At 46.5% G+C, this 23,891-nt stretch overlaps 1 protein-coding gene across 2 annotated transcripts in view; it reads right to left on the reverse strand.

The window, feature by feature from the left end:
• The window catches only part of TNFRSF14 (TNF receptor superfamily member 14), a 368,403-nt gene that overhangs the window by 68,237 nt on the left and 276,275 nt on the right, over positions 1-23,891 (reverse strand). For both annotated transcript variants that reach the window (XM_085609199.1, XM_085609202.1), the window contains one exon: positions 19,489-19,514. In XM_085609199.1, coding sequence (XP_085465325.1) covers positions 19,489-19,514 — 26 coding nt within the window. The remainder of the gene's footprint in view (positions 1-19,488; positions 19,515-23,891) is intronic.

A 23,891-nucleotide genomic window follows, 5' to 3' on the forward strand; every position in this document is an offset into this window, starting at 1 on the left:
CCCACACACACAAGGCACTCCACAACACCGGACCAGCGTACCCCAACAGCCGACTCAGCCTCTACACCCCCACCTGCCGGCTCCGCTCCGCAGACTGGGCCCTAGCCACCGTCCCCCACATCCGAAGGGTGACCGCCGGCGGCAGATCATTCTCCCACCTCGCCGCCAAGACATGGAACACCCTCCCCATCCGCCTGCGGCAGACCGAAGACCTTCTAACCTTCAGGAGACTTCTCAAGACCTGGCTCTTCTAACAGTAGAGCGTCCCGTCCCCCCCAGCGCCTTGAGACCCTCAGAGGTGTGTACTGCGCTTTACAAATGTTATGATTGATTGATTGAAACCCCCTTCGTTTGTTACATGAGTGCGAATTTTCTATATTCAGTTCTGCGCATTAGTTAAGTTGCGTCAGCGGGGGGTTGCCCTATTGGATGTGTTTTAATAGTTTGCTTTTATCAATTGATGTACTGTAAGGATGTAATTGGCAGCAACGTGAAGTGAACAAATCACTGCACAATGTTCATGTAATATTTCCAGGTAGTGCAAATTAGAGAGCGAGTGCTAAATAATCGGAGACTTTTTTGCCTACAAGGCAGTATATATAGAATAGAATAGAAAATTACTTTATTCGGCTTTTGTCAATTTAAAAACCATAAAAGCAGTTACATAAAAAGAAACAGATACATCTCATATTGTGCATTAATATCCGCTACTAGTTTAAAAATATTTCAGAGGTATTAAAAAACATAAAAATTCATTATAAAGTGCTGTTATCTTGCTCTAAAGTGTCTCTGTAATATTACAGATCATTAGTTTCGGAGAGACAAGTTTATCTGATCAAGTTCAAATTTTGGAGTGTCAATTCCCAGAATCTATAGCCATGTAATTTTTATATACATTTCAAAAACTTAACAGTAAGCCTTGCTATCCATTCCTCAGCCAATCGCTGTAGGGCCAATAATGCCGGAAGGCACCTTCTGATGCCCATGAGTTTTAAAAGCGGTATTAGCCATATTTTTCTGTGGTCCCTATAAAATTGACAAAAAAAGACTGTATGAATTGTTGCCTGTCTAGAGATCTTATCACAGGGACAGCAAGGTAGAACCTTATCCCCGTTGTTGCTTGTTGGAAAAGCTACCAGACGGTGGAACATATTCAACCTAAATCTAACCAGGAGAAATCTCTCAAAGGTGGTAAAATCATAGGTTAGATATGGCTGAATGCTAAGGGTAATTTGCACGGCCATACTTTGTTGTACAGTTGATTTTGACACTTCGTTAGCAGTCCGTAATTCTTCAAGATGGCTAAGGGACGCCATTTTCAGTGTTTTCCTAGATACCGATCGTATACAGGTTGGAACCAGATAATACTTTTCCATACCTAGATCAGTTAGGAAAGATTTTATATGGGTTAACCAGCCAATCTTGGTTACAAAATCCAGATCCATACAGTCTCGGATAATTTGCTGTGTGAATATATTCTTATCCGAGGACCATATACGGTGCCAGAGCAAGAGAGGTTGAATTCTGGCTAGATCTGATATATGAGCAATCCCCAATTCCATGTGACATTAGAAAGTCGATGCGCTCCTATGGAGGGATAGGAGGTATCTCAAAAATGCGTTCTCTATCACTGCAGGGAGTTTGTATTTACATGGCCCCACACTCCAGCCCCATATAGCGGTACAGATTGACATTTGGCTATATAGATTTTTAGGAGTTCTACAGGGGGTCTCTTTCCCAATTTAGTAGCGAAGTTAACAAGAGCCCTAGTAGTTCTTACAAGCTGGAACTTTCTAGATTCAATAGCTGCATTCCAATTTAGTTTAGGGTCGATGATAATTCCCAGGTATGGGTATTGAGCTGTAATGGCAAGTTTCTCCTGATTCAGATATATTTCCTTTATCCTTTTTTTACCGGGGCCAGAAGTCATAACGAAGGTTTTTTTTTATATTAATTCGTAGATCTAGCTTACCCATAAAATCAGAGTATCTATTCAGTGCCCTTTGTAGCTCAATAGGGGTTCTGGCCAATATCACTGCGTCGTCCGCGTAGAGTAGGGCCGGAATCTGGCGATCTTTTACGCATGGAAGGTCCTGACTCCTTTTCAACATGGCTCTCTCCAAGCCATTAGTATATAGCGTAAAGAGAAAGGGGGCCAGGACACAGCCCTGTCTGACTCCTCTCTCCACCTTGAACGACGCAGTTAATTCTCCATTTACCCCAAACCTTACCCTAGCTGAGGCATTGGAATACAGTTCACGTAGGAAATTTAGAAGTGATATATCTACTCCCATATCCCGTAGTATGGACCACAGTTTCGCGTGGCTAACACAATCGAAGGCCGCAGACAGGTCCACATATACCATGTAGAAACTGCCTCCTTTTGCAGATACATATTTTACCAACAACAATGTCAGGTTTAGGGCCAGATCGACTGTCCCTAGGCCCTCCCGAAACCCAAACTGGATATCCAATAGGATCTGTCCATCATCAGCCCAGCCCTGGAGGCGTTCTAGGATAATCCTCCCCACCATTTTACCCACAAAATCCAATAGTGAGATTGGTCGATAGTATGTTACATCTTGACGATCCCCTTTCTTGAAGATGGGGACAGTGATTGTTTTGGACCACGAGTTTATTAGTCCCACCCCACATGCCGAATTAAGTACCCTTGTAAGAATTGGGGCCCAAAGTTCTGGGTTTGATTTAAATAGATCTATTGGGACCCCATCCGGGCCAGGAGCCTTTCCATTTTTACTGGCTTTTAATGCTGGTGATACCTCTTCCATGGTTATACCAATATTTAGGGGATAAGATGTTCCTAAAGGTGGTAGAATTATAGGATCTTGGCTATCCCCTTCCCCAGGATAGTTCGCAAAGATCCTTGAGAAATGCTCTACCCAAGCCCCCGCATCAATTGCCACCTCAATAGTAGGAGAGTCTTTAGAATTCAAGAGAAAGGGGGATTTAACTACGGTCCAAAAAGCTGAACTATTTTTATTTTTACTGCTTTTCTGGAGTTGCGCCCATAGATCCAGTTTAAGTTTGGCTTTCCTATCATTTAAGGCTAAGTTATATTCTCTCCTCAAAGTTGTTATTTCCTGCGACGCCCTGTCTATTTTTTGCAATGCTTTTTTTAATTTGGAGTGTGCTGCTGTACATCTATGGTTAAACCATCCTACTTTTTTCGGCTGGGTTTTTTTTGATTTCATGAACAAGTCATTGTTAATTGCTTTCAGAATCTCCCCAAAGTGGCCCAGGAGTTCAACATCCGTAGTGTACAAATCTAGGCATTCTACCAATAATTTCTAACGGATCCACTTTTTCCCATTTCAAAGAGTATCCATTAAGTTTATCCAAGTAGAAAGAATTTTGTCTTAATGCGCTGGATATAGTTTGGATTCGATATTCATAAAGTGGAGTGAATGTTACGGTCAGGGCACAATGATCGCTTAATAAGGTGATATGCGTATCAAATTCCTTTGCCAGATTACCCGCCATATTCGATATTAAAATAAAGTCAATGATGGAATGACTATCTCTACCTATGAATGTTGCGTCCGGCCACTGAGTTTCAGGGTTCTTTTTATTAGCAATTACGAGATCCATATCAATTAATATTTCATTTAACATGGCGCCCGCGCCTGAATGGGAAAAATGAAAGATTGGTTCCTCACGTTCGTCAGTTAACCCACACAGAATCCCGTTGTTTATTTTACAGGTATGTAGGTTAAAGTCCTCTCCCCAAATGATGGTAGCACCCGTAGAGGATGCCTTTATCAGTGTTGTTAGTTGGAGGCAGATCTGTCGCAGAACCACCAATAGTTCGGGCTCCTTTAAGTTGTTATAAAAATTAACCAAAAGTACCATCTCCCCTTTACCGAAGCGAATACTCAATATTTGGAAGTAGACCTCAAGAGTGACTATAGTTATTTGAAGGTTTCCTAATAAGTTTGTGATATAAGTGGTTAAACCGCCCTTCGCTCTACCAGAAACTGTAGGAACCGCAGGTGAAAAGTAGGTTTAATAACCTACCAGGTGTATTACATTAGTAGTCCATGTCTCTTGGAGACAGATTATATTTGATTGATGGAAAGGTGTTGGGCCAGTACCATTTTCTACTTTAGGGCGTAAGCCTGCTATATTCCAAAAAAGTAACGTTATTGGTGGTCCTGGTTTGGGAGGTTTTTTTCCTGTCTGGGTTTTGAGCTGTCTTGTTGGTGGAGCTTCCGTGGGTCCAGGTAAAATAGGATTTTTACCTACAATACTTGATGATGTAATTCCTGATGATCCTAAACTTTTATGGGACGGTTCAAAACAGACTATCGGGTCTTTTGTGGATGTTAATACTACCGACTGATTGCCGCCAAACTCAACTGTAGAAAATTTACCATTAGGGAGACCTGTTTCAATTGTTAACAATGGTTGTTTTCCATCCTGGCTTTTCCCAGAAACTTGGTTAGGGCATCAGTCAACACCTTCCAATCCGGAGAGTGCGGAGTAACGGTTCGAGATAGAAACGTTAAAGCCAGATAATTCACTAATACGCCCAGAACGAGGACAGGCTCTAGGGGGGTTTGACAGCATGGAGTGAGGATAGAAATATGTTAAATCCCGGATGGAAATTGCATCTCCTCCATTCTCACTATATCAATCACCCATATGTCTAATCACTCTTCTGTCTCTAAAGTTAATGATAATAAGATCACCTCTTATATCTTTAGGTCTGCGTCCCAACCACCATAATCTCCTGACATGGAGAATTTCACCATCAATATGCGCCGGCAAAGGCCTATTGCAGCTTAGCCAGTGGATCACTTTGTTCTTAAGTACCTGATGTCCCTCAATCCTTCCGTCTTTTAATTCCGGTACCCCCGTCAGTACCACCACGTAAGGGGCCGCTTCTGGGGGGAGGTCTATGATTTGCTGCTTACCCCTTATCCTATCACGAGGTAGGGAAAGCTTAGATACAGGTTTGTGTATGTTCTCCTGTTCAGTGGAAATACTAGTTTTACCGGCCTCTCTCTCTTCTCCCAAGGTTGTACGGGGCTTATTATGGTGCTGGGGAATCATTGGGACAGCTTCTTTCGCTACTGAAGAGTGTTGGTTTAGTAATTTCTCACCTGGTAATTCTTGGGGCGGTTTGCCGTCCGTAGATTTTGGGTTTCTAATTTGAGTAAAGGCCCTAATCGTGTCTGTATTGGTTATAAGAGTTTGTTCCATAGTCCCCAGTTGAGCTGACAATCTTTTGACTCTCTCTAGCAGGGGCAATATCAGAGATTTCACTAGTAATTCCATCGAGCCTATTAGTTCTTCCATAGACTTGGGTGAAATAGAAAGACTATCTAGTGTGGTCTTCCCTGTCCTATATTTAAAAGTGGCTAAGGGGGTCTCGTTTGTTTTTGATATTTTAGCAATCCGCCCATTCTGGGTATTCCCCTTTCGCTTCCTTTTAATATTTTTCTGTGGGGAGTCCACCCGTCTTTTATTTAATTTTAGGCTGCGGGACTCATCAGAGGATATAATTGATGTTTGCTCAACAGAGATAACTTCAAGTGGTGGATTTAGATATGAGTCATCTACATTCCGTTGAGTTAAGGAAATTTGATCCTGCAGCTGTAGGGGAATGCTAATATCACCTATTTGATCTATTTCATTACTTTTATTAGGGGATGGAGTGATTGCCCTCTGAATATTACCCAGTGAAGAGCGTTTATTATAGAGATGTTCCGAGGAAAGACGCCGTTCTGTTATGGCTATCTCACGCTCGAGAGCTGATGCTGCTCTAGTTATAAAAAGATCCAGCGTCCCCCTCACTGAACCGCCCACCGCCTCTAGTTGTGCGGGGACTCATGTTCCTAAACACAATAGCAGTTTCAAAAATGCGCTGAGCACAGCACAAAAATTAGGGATGTTGGAACGGAAGAGATAGAAACGGTAGATGAGCAGTAGTATCCAATCATATATGAATAGACTGTGACCAGGTCAGTACAATAGACATACAAGGGACCGATTGAATATGCTACTTACCAGTATGCATCTGTTCTTGGCATGTAGGGCTGCTGACATTCATATCTGTGCATAGATCGCCGCCTAGCGTTGGGTCCGGATGATTGCACATTGTTGTCCTGGAAGAGTCTTCGAAGTATCACGAGATAGGTGACTCCTCCCCTGGACCACAGTGCGCATGGGCATCCTCTCCATCCTCAGATTGTTTTTCGCCATTTTGGCAGTGATGGAGTAGATACAGTAAGTGATGACCATGCTATACAGTAATTCTGAGTGCTGCAGCCGCTACAGGCGCCGGGGAGGAGGGTGGGCGATATGAATGTTAGCAGCCCTACATGCCAAGAACAGATGCATACTGGTAAGTAGCATATTCAGTTCGAGGCATGTGGGCTGCTGAATTCATATCTGTGCATAGAATATATAGCAGTACCTCCATTAGCGGCGGCTACCTGTGCCAGCTGCAGCAGTCTGAAAAAGAGTTTTGAGAACAGCCTGTCCTACAGCTGCCTGCTGTTTTGAGTGTACATCTACACAGTAGTGTTTGGTAAATGTATGTACAGTGGACCATGTGGCTGCTCTACATATTTCCTGTAAAGGGATGTTTCCTAGGAAAGCCATGGACGCCCCTAACTTTCGTGTTGAGTGGGCTCGTGGGGGAATAGTTAATGTGCGTTTATCTTTTTGATAGCAAATTTGAATACATTTAACGATCCATCTGGCTATACCTGCTTTGGAAATGGCGTTGCCTTTGTGTTGTGGAGAGAAGGCAACGAAGAGTTGTTTAGTTTTTCTAAAGTCCTTAGTTCTGTCTATATAGTACATGAGGGCCCTTTTTACATCTAGTGTATGGAGCATTCTCTCTGCGACATTCTGTGGATTTTGAAAGAAAACAGGCAGTTCAATAGTTTGATTCATGTGGAACTGCGATATCACTTTGGGCATGAATGTGGGGTTGGTACGTAGTACAACCCTGTTTGCGTGAACCTGTATGAATGGCTCTTGAATGGTTAGTGCCTGGAGTTCACTAACTCTTCTTAACGAAGTGATTGCTACTAGGAAAGCTACTTTCCAGGTGAGGAATTAAATCAAACATGAATGGAGAGGTTCAAAGGGTGGACCCATTAATCTGGTGATGACCAAATTGAGGTTCCACACCGGTGCCGGTGGGTGTCTTGGGGGGATTACTCGTTTGAGTCCCTCCAAGAAGGCTTTGATGGCAGGCACTCTGAATAAAGAGAGGTGCTGCCTGTTTTGGAGATAGGCTGCTATCGCGGTTAAATGGATACATATTGAGTTGTATGCCAGATTGCATCGGTATAGGTGTAGGAGGTAACAGATGATGTTTTGAATGGATGCGTCCAGCGGGGTAATGTCATTGTTGTTGCAGTAAATGACAAACCTCTTCCATTTAGCCGCATAGCAAGCTCTGGTAGTGGGTCTCCTGGCCTGTTTGATGATCTCCATACAGTCAGGTGGTAGGTTTAGGTAGCCAAACTCTAAGACCTCAGGAGCCAGATTGCCAGGTTCAGCTGTTGCGGATCTGGGTGCTGAATTTCGCCATGGTTCTGCGTCAAAAGTGCGGGTTTGATCCGCAGCCTTTGATGCGGCACCACGGAAAGTTCTAGAAAGGTGGTGTACCATGGTTGGCGCGCCCATGTGGGAGCAACTAGGATGAGTGTTAGTGAGTGTTGTCGCAGTTTGCGTGCCACCAGCGGTATTAATGGCGCTGGGGGAAAAGCGTACGCAAATCTGCCGGACCAGTTCATCCACATCGCATTGCCCTGTGACTGTGGATGTGGGAACCTGGCGGCAAAGCTTTGGCATTTTGCGTTTTCGTTTGTGGCGAATAGGTCTATCTCTGGATGACACCACTGTTGGAAGTACGGTTGGAGAACTGACGGATGTACCTCCCACTCGTGCATCTGGTGGCTGTGTCTGCTGAGCAGATCCGCCATCTGGATGTCCTTGCCGGGGAGGTGTTCCGCCATGAGGAATATGTTCCTCTGAATGGCCCACTTCCACATGCTCTGAGCCAGATGAGACAACTGTGGAGAGTGTGTTCCTCCCTGCTTCTGTATGTAGTACATGGCAGTCATGTTGTCCGTCCGGATCAACACGACTTTGTTGCACAAGTGTACTTTGAATGCCTTCATGGCTAGGAAGATCGCCATCAGTTCCAGAACGATGATGTGCATCTTCTTTTGTTGCGTTGTCCATAGTCCCTGCACTGTGTAAGTGAGTACATGAGCTCCCCAACCCTGGAGAGATGCGTCCGCTGTCAGTATTATTTGTGGAACAGGCTCTTGGAACGGTCGGCCCTTGCAAAGGTTTTGTGGATTCCACCAATGCAGAGAGTTGTATGCCCGACCGCTCACCAACACTAGGTCTTTTAGCTGCCCGTGAGCTTGATTCCATTGACGTGCCAAGCACTCCTGAAGCGGGCGCATATGTAGTCTCGCGTGCGGGACTATGAAAATGCAGGAGGCCATCATGCCTATCAACTGCATGAACACTCGCGCAGGAAGGGATTGTTGAGGTTTGAACTTTGAGATCAGCAGTTGCATGCTGTTGATCCTCACTAAATTTGGCTGAGCCGTGGCTGCCAGAGTGTTTATGGTCGCGCCCAGGTACTGTCATACGTGTGCGGGTTGGAGATGTGATTTTGGGTAATTTAGTGAGAATCCCAGACTGTGAAGAAGGTGAATGGTGAGGGACATGTGGCTGGCACATTGCTGGGCTGACTTTGCCTGAACAAGCCAGTCGTCCAGGTAAGGGAAGACGTGAATGTGTTGCCTCCGTAGATGTGCAGCCACTGTTGCTAGGCACTTGGTAAAGACCCTGGGTGCTGTTGTTACTCCGAAGGGGAGAACTTTGAATTGATAGTGATGTCCCTGAATAGTGAACCTGAGAAATTTCCTGTGTGATGGGTGTATGGGTATGTGGAAATACGCATCTTTTAGGTCTAGTGTGGCTAGGAAGTCTCCTTGACTGAGTAGCGGGAGAACCTGCTGTAGGGTGAGCATATGGAAATGCTCTGAGAGAATGTATTGGTTGAGGGGTCTTAGGTCTAGTATAGGTCTGAGCGATCCGTCCTTTTTTGGGATTAAGAAGTACAGAGAGTACACCCCTGTCCCCTGCTGGTTGACGGGCACGACCTCTATCGCACCTTTTTGTAGCATACTTAGCACTTCCTGCTGCAATAATGCCAAGTGCTCTACGGACATAGGACGGTGCTTTGGCGGTATGTTGGGTGGAGTGGACGTTAATTCGAGACAGTAACCGTGCTGGATAATGTCTGTGGTGATGGTTTTCCACGCTGACAGGAACCGTTGGAGTCTCCCCCCCGACAGGTGTTATGAGGTCGGGGGGCAGGGAGAGGGCGTCACTGTTTGTTTTTGGGGGAGGACCTGGTGTTGCCGTAACCACGTCCTCTGCCCTTGGTGCTGGAGCCACGATAGCCACCTCTGTTGGTTTTATCATAGGCACTTTGTGTGCCCCCTTTAGTATACTGCTGCTGTGACCCCTGACCTCTAGCTGCTCCTCTATTCCCGGGGCGACGAAAGGAGCCACTACGAAACTGCTGCGTCTGCAGAGCCCCCATTGATTTCGCAGTGTCAGTGTCTTTTTTAATTTTCTCGAGGGTAGTGTCAACTTCAGGGCCAAATAAATAGTCTGGGTTGACCGGTTGATTTAAGATATTGTTCTGAATCTCCGGCTTGAAGCCTGAGATTCTCAACCATGCATGCCTTCTCAACATGACGCTTGTGTTGATTGCCCTCGCCGCTGTGTCGGCTGCATCCAGTGCGCACTTGATGGATGCATTGGTAAGGAGTTGTCCCTCTCTGATGAGGAGCTCCGCTGCCTCTTTATATTCATCTGGCAAATGTTGGAGTAGTGCTTCTAGTGTGTCGTAGTGGGACCTATCATAACGGGCCAGGAGTGCCTGTGTGTTGGCAATGCGCCAGATGTTTGCTGCTTGCGCTGCAATCCGTTTGCCTGATGTCTCCAGCACTTTGGACTCCTTGTCTGGGGGAGGAGCATCACCTGTTGTTTGTGAGTGGGCTCTTTTGCGAGCATTAGCAACCACCATGGAGTCCAAAGGTAACTGGCCCCTAATGTACATAGGGTCTCCGGGTGCAGGCTTGTATTTTTTTCAATCCTGGGGTTTAGCACCCGTGCCCTGGTTGTTTCTCTAAAAATGTCTTTTGCAGGTTTGAGAACTCCTTTTAACATGGGCAGAGTCTTGACCGTTCTTTCGGAAGAGGCGAATGTGTCCACCAAGAAGTCTTCTTCGACAGTGTCAGAATGGAGTTCTACGTCATGATTGGCAGCAGCCCGTTCTATGAGGGCATTAAAGGCAGCAGTGTCCTCTGTGGGAGATGTCTTTATGTTATAAAGCTGCGTGTCATGGGTATCTGGTGCGGTACCCTGGTCTGTGGGGTCATCCCATGCCTGATCTGGGTCTTGCAGGTGATCATCAGGATTGATATCCCCAGGGAAGGTGGTATCATCCCCTACATAGTCCTCTACTGCGTCTGCCTCTGAAGGCGTAGGAGAAAAGGACGGTGGATCCTGATGGAAGGGTTGAAAGTGTTCATGAAGCACTGGCTCTGACCCTGCCGGCAATTTGTGTTTGAGAGGAATTTTGTAGGAGTCCAATGCCCTCTCTGGCGTGATTTTCCGCTTGCGGAGCATCAGCCTACCAGTGTTGTCGTCGATAAATTGTGGCTGTGAAGGCTCGAAATCTGTTTGTCCTGTGGATGGGGACTGTGTCTGGCGGACACGTGTCCGAATCTCGAACAGTTTCGGCGCCGTGGGCGGCGACAACCCAAACGTGATGTTGGCCGGCGCCGAGGGTGCTTTTGAAGCCTTGTGCGTGTCGGGACCCGACGTAGAGTGGAGGGCTGCCCGTTCTCTGATGCGTTGCAACGATGCCGAGACTTGTTGCACGGTGAACGCAGATGGCTCTTTGGAACCGGTCGGCACCTTGGAGGTAGGCGTCGAAGCGGCACCCGACTTCTTTGCAGTCATGGGGTCATCGATCCGAAGGGAGGTATCGACGCTCGTTGGAGTCGATGACTTGGCAGGCGCCGCCGGTTTAGACGTCGACGCAGACGGGGTGGCCACTTTGACTTTGGTGGTTGGGGCCGATGTCTTCGTGCCAGAGGCCGAGGCACCTTGTGGGGACCGAGGGCCTTCTTCTTTGGCTCGGCACCCGTATCCGCTGCGGTGAGCTCGGCACCGAAATCCCTTTTTGCGCGGTCGGAGCCGATGACCTTTGCCGGCGGCGAAGGAGTGGAGGGCTTCGAGGCCTTCGAGCCGATCACAACCAGTTTCACTTCCGGTTTCGATGGAACTGGTGCGATGGATGGTTTCGGTTTCGCTGAAGGGAATCCAGTCGCCTTCGATAATAATGGCTCTTGCGAAATGTTCCAGGCCGGGCCCGAAGGCGGGGCCGAAGAACCGTGAGATTGATCTTGGGTAAGGCCCGAAGGCGATCCCTCGACCTGAGCCTCATGACGACGTATTTTTTCGGCCTCCGTATCGACGGGTTGGCCTAGCTCTTCGCTGGAGCTATCTTCCTCGGCCCCAAAGGCCTCATCGTAGTCTCCTACCTCTTCGACGACTTCTTCTCTCTGAAAGATCACCTCATCGTCGTCTTCCGATCGGGAGTTGTGTTCGGAAGCGGGGCTCGAGTCTACATCCTCCACGCTCTCGGCGTCCTCGTCTTCTAAGCTAAAGATGTTGGCCGGGGCAGGCGCCGATTGCTGCGCCTCCAATCGCGCTGCCCGTCGATTCCGGAGAGTCTTCTTCGAGCGGAATCGGGCACAGGCCATACATTTCGACTCATTATGATCCGGTGAGAGACATTTGTTGCATACCGGGTGGACGTCGATGTGTGGGTATTTCGCGTGGCATAAAGGACACCTTTTGAATGGAGTCCTCGATTCCATCGTCGATCGAAGTTCGATGTTCGGACCAAGCGGATCCGAAAAGCTGGAAGAAGGTGCTAAAGCACTAAAGAAACTACTCGATACCGAACGGGAACAGTACCGACGATAACTAAAGGCCTTTTGGCCTTAAACTGAATTTTCCTAACTTGAGCTAAGATAAGCGCATCCGAACCCAATGTCGGAAAAAAACAATCTGAGGATGGAGAGGATGCCCATGCGCACTGTGGTCCAGGGGAGGAGTCACCTATCTCGTGATACTTCGAAGACTCTTCCAGGACAACAATGTGCAATCATCCGGACCCAACACTAGGCGGCGATCTATGCACAGATATGAATTCAGCAGCCCACATGCCTCGAACCTTACGTTACAGTTTCCTGAAAGTTCAGAAAAGAAAGTGTTAGTGGGATTGCCCAGCCCACCCTCGACTAGCCCCGGACGGCCACAGACGGCCCGCCTTTTGCCCAGGCTTAGCCCGGCGCAGCCCGCGATGCGGGGGCTGCAGTGAGTTTTAAAGCGCCTCCAGGCGCGAATGAGGCAGTGACGGCTTCCGGTGCAAGGGAGCCTGGGAGTTGTAGTCTCCCTCCACACGGCGGCCGCAAGATCACAAAGTGCGTCGGCGGGAGGGAGACGAGGGCAGGAACAGGCGGGAACAGGTAGCGGAAAGCAATCCTCCACTAAATAGGCACGGAGTCCAACAGCACAATAGCCCAGGTGTACTTGCAACGCAGTATATATACATATCGTGGTGACTATGGGCCACTTCCTGCTGAAGTTTTGTGGTAAGCTGGCTTTACTGTGACTGGAATGGCGCCTAATGTTATCATATTTTATGCACAGTTGATTGGGCTTTAGAGACAAGTACCAGAGATGCATGGATAGCAGAGAGTGATGGCATTACCACTAGCTGATGGTTCGGAGATAATCTCGAAGAAGCAAGGGATATAAAGGAAAGCAAGTAAGGATATAATGGAGCAGGGATGGGACTATGTGCTCAGTTTACTCAGTAACATGACAGAGACATTATCACTTGCTATCATTTCCAAGAGGATGGTAGTGTTAAAAAAAATAATTATTTTGTTTATTGAGTTTTACAACAAAAGAGACCAACAGGGTAAAAAGGAAGGGAAACCAGGGTATATACTGGAGAATCAGAAATGCCACAATAAAAGCATCAGCAAATGTATCATCAATAACAAAAATACATAACGTTCGGTAAAGGACACGTCTACACATACAGAGAGGAATCAGACGGTGCCAGTTACATTAGGAATGACGGTTGGAGCAATGAATAGTGGCCCGGAGATGCAGACTATGGGGAAGGGTGATCTGCGGTATTGTTGGTCTACCTTAAAGAGAAGGGCAGCAATAAATGCACTGGAAGGGTGAACGGGGAACAATTGCAGAAATAAGTGTTTGTGCTTGCGTGCTCATATGCAGTCACTCTATCTCCTCAGGATGAAGCAATAAATAAGTCTGTAATGGCTGCCATATATTTTTGGGTCTGGAAGTAGGTGGCTGCAGTGTAGCATACGTGTCACTAGTAATGTCACAGTACCTTAAGTTCCAAATCCAAGCTTTCACTGTTGGGACAGTGGATCCCCCCCCAGGGTAGAGAGACCTGTCTTTTGGCAAGAAGTAGAGCAATGGCAGCGTTTCGACGAACTCCCACGGCTAGCAGCTTAACATTGCCCAACAGTGCCAGCAGCAGGGCGGGCAGAGTTCCGATTCCATCATCCCAGAAGACGAAAAACTTGCTCCCAATATACCAGTATTGGTGCTCAGTTCCACACCAGATGTGGAAAGTCGGCATGCTCTGCCGTGCATCTAGAGCGACAATGTGATTTGTTGGGGTCCATTTTCGCTAGCAAGCGTGGTGTAGAGAATGCCCTGTGTAAATATTTAAAATGTAATAGTTTATACCGGTGATTGCTAGATATGAACCGAGTTTGCTCACAGCAATAAAGCTATGTCTTGTCTGGCAGGGGGTGGCCCAGATCCCTCTCCTACGCTGCCTGAGACCCCACCCCGACCGCTGGCTGAAGTGTCAAAGTTAAGTGGTATAGTCGGGAGACCAAGTGGGTACTACTAGATGACGTGATGACTGAAGTGGGGGGAAATCCGCTGGGGAAGATGGAAGGGTAGCGCAAATGTAACTGCACAGTCTATGTAGAATGAACCTGTCCATATAAGACACATCATGTCCTTCCACTAGGGTGACTACAGAGCACAGCTGGGCGTCATGAAAGTGGTTGCCCAGAGTGTGTAGTTGACACAAGGCTAGCATTCGCTTGGTTAGTGTTTCTGTGGTTAGAGGAAGCTGTGGGTTATCTAAAAGCAGAACGTGCAGGGAATAGAGGAGGTCGACGTTCAGTTATCGTTGTAACTTAACCCAGGCCCAGTATGTGGTTTGAAGTGTTTGAATCTCTGAAGAAGTCCTAGGCAGGCCTTGTGGTATTTAGTGGAGAGCGAGCATGGGTGGGCCTGCGACCATTCTGGCTCCAAGTATTTCAGCTGTGCGTCGGGTGGTACCAATAGTACACAAAAGAGCCTGTGCAACTAAGTAGTACAAATAAAAATCAGGGATGCCAAACCCCCTATGCAGGTACAGGATAGCCTATGTTTGCCAGCTGATTTGCGGCTGCCTACCGGCCAGTTTAATGAGCATACTGCGAAGTACGTCAAAATATCTTGCCATCAGGGCTATGGGGATGTTGAGTAATAGATAAAAAAAACGGGGCAGCACCACCATTAAGATGATGGCAATTCTACCAGCAATCGACAACGGTCAATTTGTGTTGATAGTCTCTCGATTTGTGTTGATAGTCTATCAACTACAGGTTCGTAATTAAGACTAATAACCTCTGCAGCTCTGCAGTGTAAAAAAAACGCCTAAGTACTGGGGGGAGTTGTGGGGGGTGGGTGGGTGAGATCTGTGCACCAGCGCAGAGGGAAGTCAAAAGTGAAGGGGGCAGTGGCGTCTGTCAATGGAAATATTTCCGACTTAGTCCAGTTTATAACGAGTCCGGAGAACACTCTGAAGCACACAATTTCGCAAAGAAGAGGAAGGAGATTGGTTTCAGGGTCCCCAACGAACCACATCACATCTTCTGCATATAACAAAGCTAAAAGAGATCCACAGTGAAATCTTACTCTGGGCTGTAAATGCCGCTCCGGAAGATGCCGCACAAGGGGGTCCATGGCTATAAGGAACACTATGGGCGACAGAGGACACCCCTGTCTGGTACCTTGTGAAAGAGTACATTGATCGGTTAAGTCGGCATTCACTCGGAGCTGGGCCAATGAACTTGCGTACAAGAGGCGAAAAAGATCGGAAAAGCGTTGTTGGAAACCCCAGTTCCCGTAATGTAGAATATAAAAAGGACCATTCCAGCGAATCAAACGCTTTTTTCGGTGTCCAACAAAATCTCTGCAGCAGGGAGATCAAGAGTTATTTGGTTAAGGATTGCAAACACTGGGCGAAGGTTAACCAATGTGGATCGATTCAGGCAAAACCAGACTGTAACGGGGAAATTATCTTGTCCACAAGTAGGGAAAGGTGAGTAGTGAGGACTTTAGCTCGAATTTTGTAATCATGATTCAACAAAGACAAGGGTCTGTAGGAAGTGCTTGTCCGGCTTAAGTAAAAGGGTAATTGCTGCTTCGCGCATCAAAGGGGGAGAGATCCACACTCCAAGGATTCCACATGTACTTCCAATAAATGGGGAACCAATAAGGATTTATAAGTTTTATAAAATATGCCCGATAATCCATCCGTGCCCGGGGCTCAGGTACCACTCAGATCATCAAGGGCCTGCGAGATTTCATCAGCAGTAATGGGCGAGGTGCCATTGTCCAGTTGAAGGTGTGTAATGAAGGAGGATTGGTATTGGGGGTGAAGTAGCCTTGCTAGTGTTCGACCAGGTCTCTCACACTCGCCATACACGTAAGCCCGTGCGTACTTGCCGAGATAGTTTACCTCGCGTTCCGCAAGGTCCTGAAAGTCTGAGAGGAGTGTCGCTCTTCGGTACAGTGAAGAGGGGGTCGCTGCTTAGAGCTCACGCATCAAGGTCCTTCTTCGCATTCTCAATAGTCTTGAGCACTCGGCGTATGTGGCGGAGCACGCCAGCCTGTTTAGCGATACATATCACTCTGATATAAGCTTTGAAAGTCCCCAACAGTGTAGCATGACGCAATAGTGTACCGGTGTTGAGCTGAAAGTACTCAACTATGGCATCCCTGACCTCACTTCGAAACACATTGTCCAGTAGCGCATCTGCAGGGATGCGCCAGGGAGCATGCGATCGTGCAATGTTGGGCATGCAAAGGGTCAACATTACCAGTAAATGGTCCGATAGGGTGCGCGGGAGATGTTCGACCCCATTAACGGCTAACATAAACTTGGGGGGAAGATACCAATAGTATATGCGCGACCAGGACCCATGTGGAGCTGAATAAAAAAAATATCCCCTATCGATTGCTGAGCTCGCCAAGCATCATGGAAGAGGAAGGCCTGCAAAAGGAAAGTAAGTGTCCACACTGAATGTGGCTTAGTGATCTGTCCTGTGCCCATCAAGTCTAAAGATGGATCAAGTGTAAAGTTAAAAGCACCCACCAATAGTATAGTGTCCGCTGATAGTTGGGAGATATGTGTAGATATGCTATGTAGATTCTGGTGAGTCTACATTTGGGGCATATACATTGATCAAGTGGAGGGTTTCAGTCCCCAGGGTGCCGGCAACCAAGAGAACGACTTTTGGGATCAGCGACCACCTCTTCCACACGGAATGGGACTGCTTTGTGTATCATGATACACACCCCTCTATACTATAATTTGCAAAGAAACAATTGTCCCCCTAGTGCAATTCAAACCGTTTGGTAGAGTTCAGGGCATATTGGGTACCCTTCAAAAATGGCACTTGGACAGCGTGCCTGGTAAGATAGGACAAGATCTGTTGCCCCTTTTCCTGGATTATATAGCCCCCTGGCATTCCACGTCATACATGTGAATGTTAGTGCCCATGACCTCTTAACTGGCAGTGTCATCTAAACCACGGATAAGTGTATGAACAAGTGGGAATGTGTAGAAAATACATATGCATAGCTAACAATATAATCAATGCCCTTTAAAGAATAACATCAGAGTACATAACACAAAATAACCCAAAGACCCATACCCCCACCCACAGCAGATGGCAAATAACCAGTATATGGTGAATCCCATCATTTCCCAAACAACAAACTGCTGGTTCAAACAGTAGGAGAACTCCTTAGGGGGAGGCTACACTCAATGGAGACCGCCAAAAGTCCTTTACCTATATGAGAACGTGAACAGCCAGTTAAATTGCAGGACTTGGGACTAGATTTTCGGCTTAATGCATTTGGAAAGTACGAGGCCAGATTGGAGACAGTCAGCAGGAGTGGCGGTGTATACTAAATTGGATAAAGAGGGAAAAGTACCAAGAAATCTTCATGGGTCCGCCAAGTCTAAATGAGGGGAAGCAGCTACTCCCCCACCAGAAGGGGAGTCAGATCCAACTCAATGTTGGTTCCAGAGGTTTGTGGCCTCAGCAGGTGAATCAAAGACATCAGATTTGTCATTTATCTGAATGCAAAGCTGTGCCGGGTAAAGAATAGCGTAACAGATATTCGCTTTCTGTATTGGGCGCTTAATGTCAATGAATTTACATCGTGCCTCCTGTACAAGAGCGGTAAAGTCTGGAAACAACACGAGAGTCATGTCATGTTGGAAAGTTTCCCTGTCACAGGCAAGGTGAAGAATTGCGTTCCGGTCACGGTAGTTGAGGACCTTGGCAATTATCAATCACAGAGGAGTGCCAGGTGCCAACTGCGGGGTCAGTGATCTGTGGCTCATTCCACTGTAAATGTTGAAGAGCATGCCTCCCTGCCAAGTAGGTCCTCAAGGAGAAGTTTAAAATAGGTAGTCATGGGGCCTGTATTGGTGGTTTCCCCCACACCGGCTATACGGATATTATTCCAGCTCGACCGTGCCTCCAAATCTTTTGCCTTGGTGGCAACCGTCTTCAGAAGTAGTTTGCCTCTTTCAAGTCTTTTGGCAGCAGCAGCATGGTTGGCATCCTCCAGGTCAGACAATCGCTGCTCAGCGGCACTGATGTGGGTCTCATGTTGCTCAAGACAGTCGTGCATGCCCTGCAGGTGAGCTGCTAACTTGTCCAAAAGTGTGTCAATCGATTTAAAGTCCACTCGTAACTCCGCAACTATGGCCGCAGCATCCAGAGGGTGGCCTCTGCCCCTGGGGGGTCACGCGGAGACCATTGCCTTCTCCACACCAAGAGGTTTTAGTTGCATCAAAGGAGAGTTGGCACTGCTTGGGATCACACTACCCATCTTGAAATGAAAAAGCGGTGCAGCTCGTGGAATGGAAATTGCTAAAAGGGTGTGGGGAGGTAGATGCGTGACAGTACAACACCACCAATGGAGGCCGGTATCCAGACCCCAGAGAAAGCTGTGTGCCCACCTCGGATCAGTGATGGCGCAACAAAAGGAATAGCCACCAGGGAGAAGTAATCAATGTAAAGGCTGGCGCTGTGGAAAATATCACAGGCAAAGTAAATGAATGATATATCTCAAAGCAGAGTAATGGCCCAAGTATTCTCAAGCTAGAACCTGCAGCCTCGGGGGTCCATCAGCTCCTGACTGGCACACCGGGCAGCTGCATAGCCACGTTTAGCAAGCAAAGTAAACTGGATCACTGACAGAATATTAGACGCACAAATATCGCATGGACGTAATACAGTGTCAAAAATATCGAGAACCAAATTAACGATAAGGTAAGTGCAAATTGGTAAGTATAGAATTACTATTTTTAACTCTACATCTAGGTACCCTGAAGATATATATATCATCAAGGTACAAAGATGCAGAGTTATATGTAGTAAAACTTTGCTTACCTTCACAATATTTGTTTTCGGTATTGTTGACACCATATTTTCTCCACATAATATTTTTTTTCTGATATATATTCTGCACACCGAGTAAACTCATTGAAAGATGTTTCACTTTTCATTTGGAAATTTTCACAGATGTACAACTGGATACGACAATAAATAAAACACATATTCCAAATAATCTTAAATCTGCAACTATAGGTTAGCGTTGAGGAATACAGAGGTAAGAGGAGCACAAATGCTCCCAAGATAGGTTGATCCTCACAGCAAATACAGTTAGAGTTTCTTCCTTTAGAATGGCAAATGATTTACATAGCAAGTGGTCAACTGCTGGTAAGAAGTAAACTTTTAGAATGTTTGCATATAATGATCACGCAGAGATATTTCTCTCTTTTGCTGTGTGGCATCCTGACTTTATGACTATTCTGCAAATTTAGATGCAAATTGTGCACAACCTAATAGCTATTTGTGCTGGGTGTGGTAACTGGCAGGTGTCTTAGTTGCTCCAGATTTTGCGTTTGACACCTCGGAATAGGTAATTATGCGCAAATTTAATAACATATAGTAAAGGCCAAACAAAAAAAATACACAAACTCACCTTTTTATTTCTTTCCTTTCTGCATTCTGTAGGAAAAATGGGACAATTTTTAAAAAAATGCAATACTAAGTGCACATTTCATGGACTCACAACCAAGCAATTCTACTATAAAACAACTACCAAAAAAGTACACTGCCAGCAAAATGGCTGAATGGCTGATTTCTAGGTGTCACCTAAGACACCACAGGTGCTGCATCTTGTAAGGCCTATTGTTACCGAACACGGTGGCTTAGAGACCACCCATTGCTTACCATTGATTGGTATCATTATTACTCATTTGCTTGCTTCTTATTCATCAGCTTCTGTAAGCCTCATTCTTTTTCATTTGTTTTTCCCTCCCCTGGAGCCTGGATGCATTACTTGTGTCCTACCACTGCTCGCTTATTAAGGTGCTACTTTTTGTATTGTTTAAGCACTCTACAAGAGTGCGTGTGATTCAGCTGTTCCCCTCATGTACACTCTCCCAGTTCTGTGTTCTTCTCCTAGTCCCACCTTTTTTTGATGTGTTTGTCACAATATCCCACCAACACAATGTTGTCTGGGTGCTTGTCCCCAGCCCCTCCAGAACACCCTCCATTCTTTATCTCGTTGCCCACAGCCTATCCCAAACACCCTTGTCCGTCTGCTTTCCCCCAGCAACTCCCGACAAACCTACACTTGCTTGTCACAGCCACAGACACTCCCAAATACCATCGTTGTCTGTGTGGTTGCCCTAGCCCCTCCAACCACGTTGTCTGTGTGGTCGCCCCAGCCTCTCCCACCCCCAGTCCATTGTTTGTGTGACTGCCCCCAATCCTCCCACCCACTCTGTTGTCGCTGTGGTGGCCCCCACCTCTCCCACCATCTCTCTGTTGTCTATGTACTTGCCCGTGCCCCTCCCATCTGCTCTCTGTTGCCTTTGTGCTTGCCCCAGCAAGTCCCGCCCACCCTCTGTTGTGGATCTCCACCATTCTCTCTCACCTGTCTTTTTCTCCCTCCCTTCCTCCCTTCGTGTTGCCTCAAGGGAGCACACAGCTAAAATAAAGTTTAAAAAAGCACAATGATGCGGACAGCCTTAAAATATTAAAAGAGTTATAATAATCACATTAGCACTGGCCACGTTATAGCAATTTTTTAAAATTAGTTTTAGCAATGCTGCACATCATCCTTGCTGCTATACAGCATGGCTCCAAAACATAGTCAAAGCCAAGAGTGCTTGTAGGCGTGACCCATTTTCTTTGTCAATGCCCGTTTATCAAACCCAGGTATGTCAATGGTCAAACTTTTGAATACATTGTTAAAAGGTATATTGTGGTTTAACATGGAACAAGATGTGAATCAGCATAGTCTGCAAAAAAAACTCCCACCCCAAAACTCTCTGAAAAATATCATTCTAATGGGTACTTTACCTACTTTAGTCACAAATTACGCGGCTCAAGGTACCCTTTGCAGTCCAACACAGACAATGCTTACAAATGACTAACAGACCTAGATGGAAGCCCAATGTTGTTAAAATGTAGCTAAAATTAAATCCTCTGATCTCTCTGTGTAAAAGGGTAAGATCCAATTTACTATAGAAAATACTACAGCAATTTGAGGAACATTTCTCATCCGTAATGCTATAGTCCAAGTAAGCAGAGTAATCCCTACCCAATTTTCACTTTTATATCCTCTGAAAGTTGAGAAAGTAGTTGTTTACATTCTCTACAGATAAGAAACCAGTTTGTTAACTTGTATAAACTAGGACACTCTTATAAACCATTGCCCACAATCCCCAATTTTGATATTTTGATAATACTCTTTTCAGCTCTGCATAACTATTCCTTTATTTCTTCCTAGCTTTTGCTTGAAATGAAAAAAACTCAAAGTGATGTCCACCCAAACATCCCTAATCCATCAATACCATCTGCAATCCAGCTTTGCCAGTACAAGTTTTTATTATTAATTTCTTCTGCAGGATTCTCCCCCAATGGCATTTCCAAATATATAAAACACCTTTCTCAAATAAAGAACCTCTTCAAACCATTACCCTAAGATCCATCATCAAGGGAACTTTCTGCAACAGTTCTCTTTTTGCCCCTGCCCTCCACGAGTCCTATAAAACCTCTAGACGACTTGAGAAAAGATGGAGAAACCCACGCAACCTTCAAAGACACCATCATCGCACACCACCTTCTCCTCAAAACCACTAAGAAAATGGCCCTCCAAGACAGAATCAACGCCAACTTACACAACAGCAAAGAACCCTTCGCCATCGTCAAGGAATTCGCCAGGCCCAACAGCGAGACCACAGATGTCCCACCCTCCCAAGCCAACTTGGCAACTTCTTCCACCACAAGATCAGGCACAGCTACGACAGCTTTGACAGACAAGAACCTCCCACCACCCCCAATAACCCCGCACCAGACCACGCCGCACACAAAAAGATCCTGCTCAACTGGACCCTGCTCACCACAGACGACACACTCAAGACCATGAAAAGCATGCACTCTGGAGCCCCATCTGACCTATGCTAGCACCACATCTTCCACAAAGAAGCCCCCTCTATTACCCCCCAGCTTCGCCACACCATCTGCTCCATCGAGACTGCCACCTTCCCTGACAACTGGAAACACACCAAGATCATCCCACTGCTGAAGAGGCCATCCATTGACCCGACAGACCTCAAGAATTTCAGACCCTTCACCCTGCTCCCCATCCAAGGTCATCGAGAAGGCCATAAACACCCAACTCTCCGAGTTCATCAAAGCGAACCCCGTCCTGAACATCTCCCAATCTGGATTAAGAAGCAACCACATCACAAAGACCGCTCTCCTCACTGCCACAGATGTCATCCGCTCGCACCTCGACCAGGGCGAAACTGCAGCCCTCATCATTTTGGATCTCTTGAGCCGCACTCGACACAGTCTCCCACCGCACCCTAATTACAAGACTCCACAACATCAGCATCCGCGACAAGGCCCCGGACTGGATCCACTCCTTCCTCACCGGTAGAACACAGCGAGTCAGACTACCACCGTTCCTCTCTGAACTCACAGAGATCAGCTGCAGAGTGGCCCAGGGCTCTTACCAGAGCCCCACCCTCTTAAACATCTACATGGCTCCGCTCGAAACCCTCGTCAGGAACCACATACTCAACATCATTTCCTGCGCCGACGACACCCAGCTGATCCTCTCCCTCACCAACAAACCCACAACCGACAGAAACAACTTTCACAGTGGGATGAAGGCCGCTGCCACCTGGATGAAGTAAAATGTTACTTACCCAGTATGCATCTGTTCTTGGCATCTAGAGCTGTAGATTCACATACTTTGCATAGCCCGCCATCTAATGTTGGGTAAGGATGTTTGCACTTTGTTTTTGTTCGAAGAAGTCTTTTCCAGTCACGAGGTAGGTGACTCCTCCTTTCAGTGAAAGTGCGCATGGGCATCGGCTCCATTGTAAGATTGGTTGCCGCAGAGGGTGATAATGGAGTTGGTAAGAGTAGTAAGAGATGTCCATGTATGTATGTATGTATCTAAGTACGAGATTACTGCAACAGGTATAGGTACCCGGGGAGGCGGTGGGCGCATGTGAATCTACAGCTGTATAGGCCAAGAACAGATGCATACTGGGTAAGTAGCATTTTCCGTCCAAGGCATGTGAGCTGTAGATCACATGCTCTGCATAGACCATACAGCAGTTATTTTTCTAGGCAGTGCTTAACCTGTAGCTGTTGCAGTTATCTGAAATAGTGTACGTAAAACTACTTGGCCCACACTAGCTTGCTGTCTTGCTAACACATCTACACAATAGTGTTTTGTGAATGTTTGAGGTGTAGACCATGTTTCAGCTTTGCAGATATCCTCTACGGGTATATTACGTAAGAATGCCATAGAAGCCCCTAGTTTGCGTGTGGAGTGCGCTCTAGGGGGATTTGTCAGTGTTCGTTTTGCTTTTGCATAGCATGTCTGAATGCACTTGACTATCCACCTTGCAATGCCTGATTTTGATATAGGATTGCCTTTATGTGGTGGAGCAAAAATTACAAATAGTTGTGTGTTGCGGAAAGGTTTGATCCTTTCTACATAATAAAGGAGTGCTCTTTTCAACATCTTAAGTGTGCAGAGCATGTTCTGCCACAGAATCTGGATGAGGGAAGAACACAGGCAACTCAACGGATTGCTTGATATGAAAGGCAGAAATGACCTTTGGTAGGAATTTAGCGTTAGTGTGAAGAACCACTTTGTTTTTGTGTACTTGTAAGAATGGTTCTCCTATGGTTAGTGCCTGAAGCTCACCCACTCTCCTCAGTTATGCGATAGCTATGAGGAAAGCTACTTTCCAAGTGAGAAATTGCAGGTCACATCTATGCAATGGCTCAAAGGTTGGACCCATTAGTCTGGTGAGGACAATGTTGGGATTCTATGGGGGGGCGCTAGGT

This window comes from Triturus cristatus, chromosome 1_2 (assembly GCF_964204655.1).
Source record: "Triturus cristatus chromosome 1_2, aTriCri1.1, whole genome shotgun sequence".
In the NCBI taxonomy this organism is placed as follows: Eukaryota; Metazoa; Chordata; class Amphibia; order Caudata; family Salamandridae; genus Triturus; species Triturus cristatus.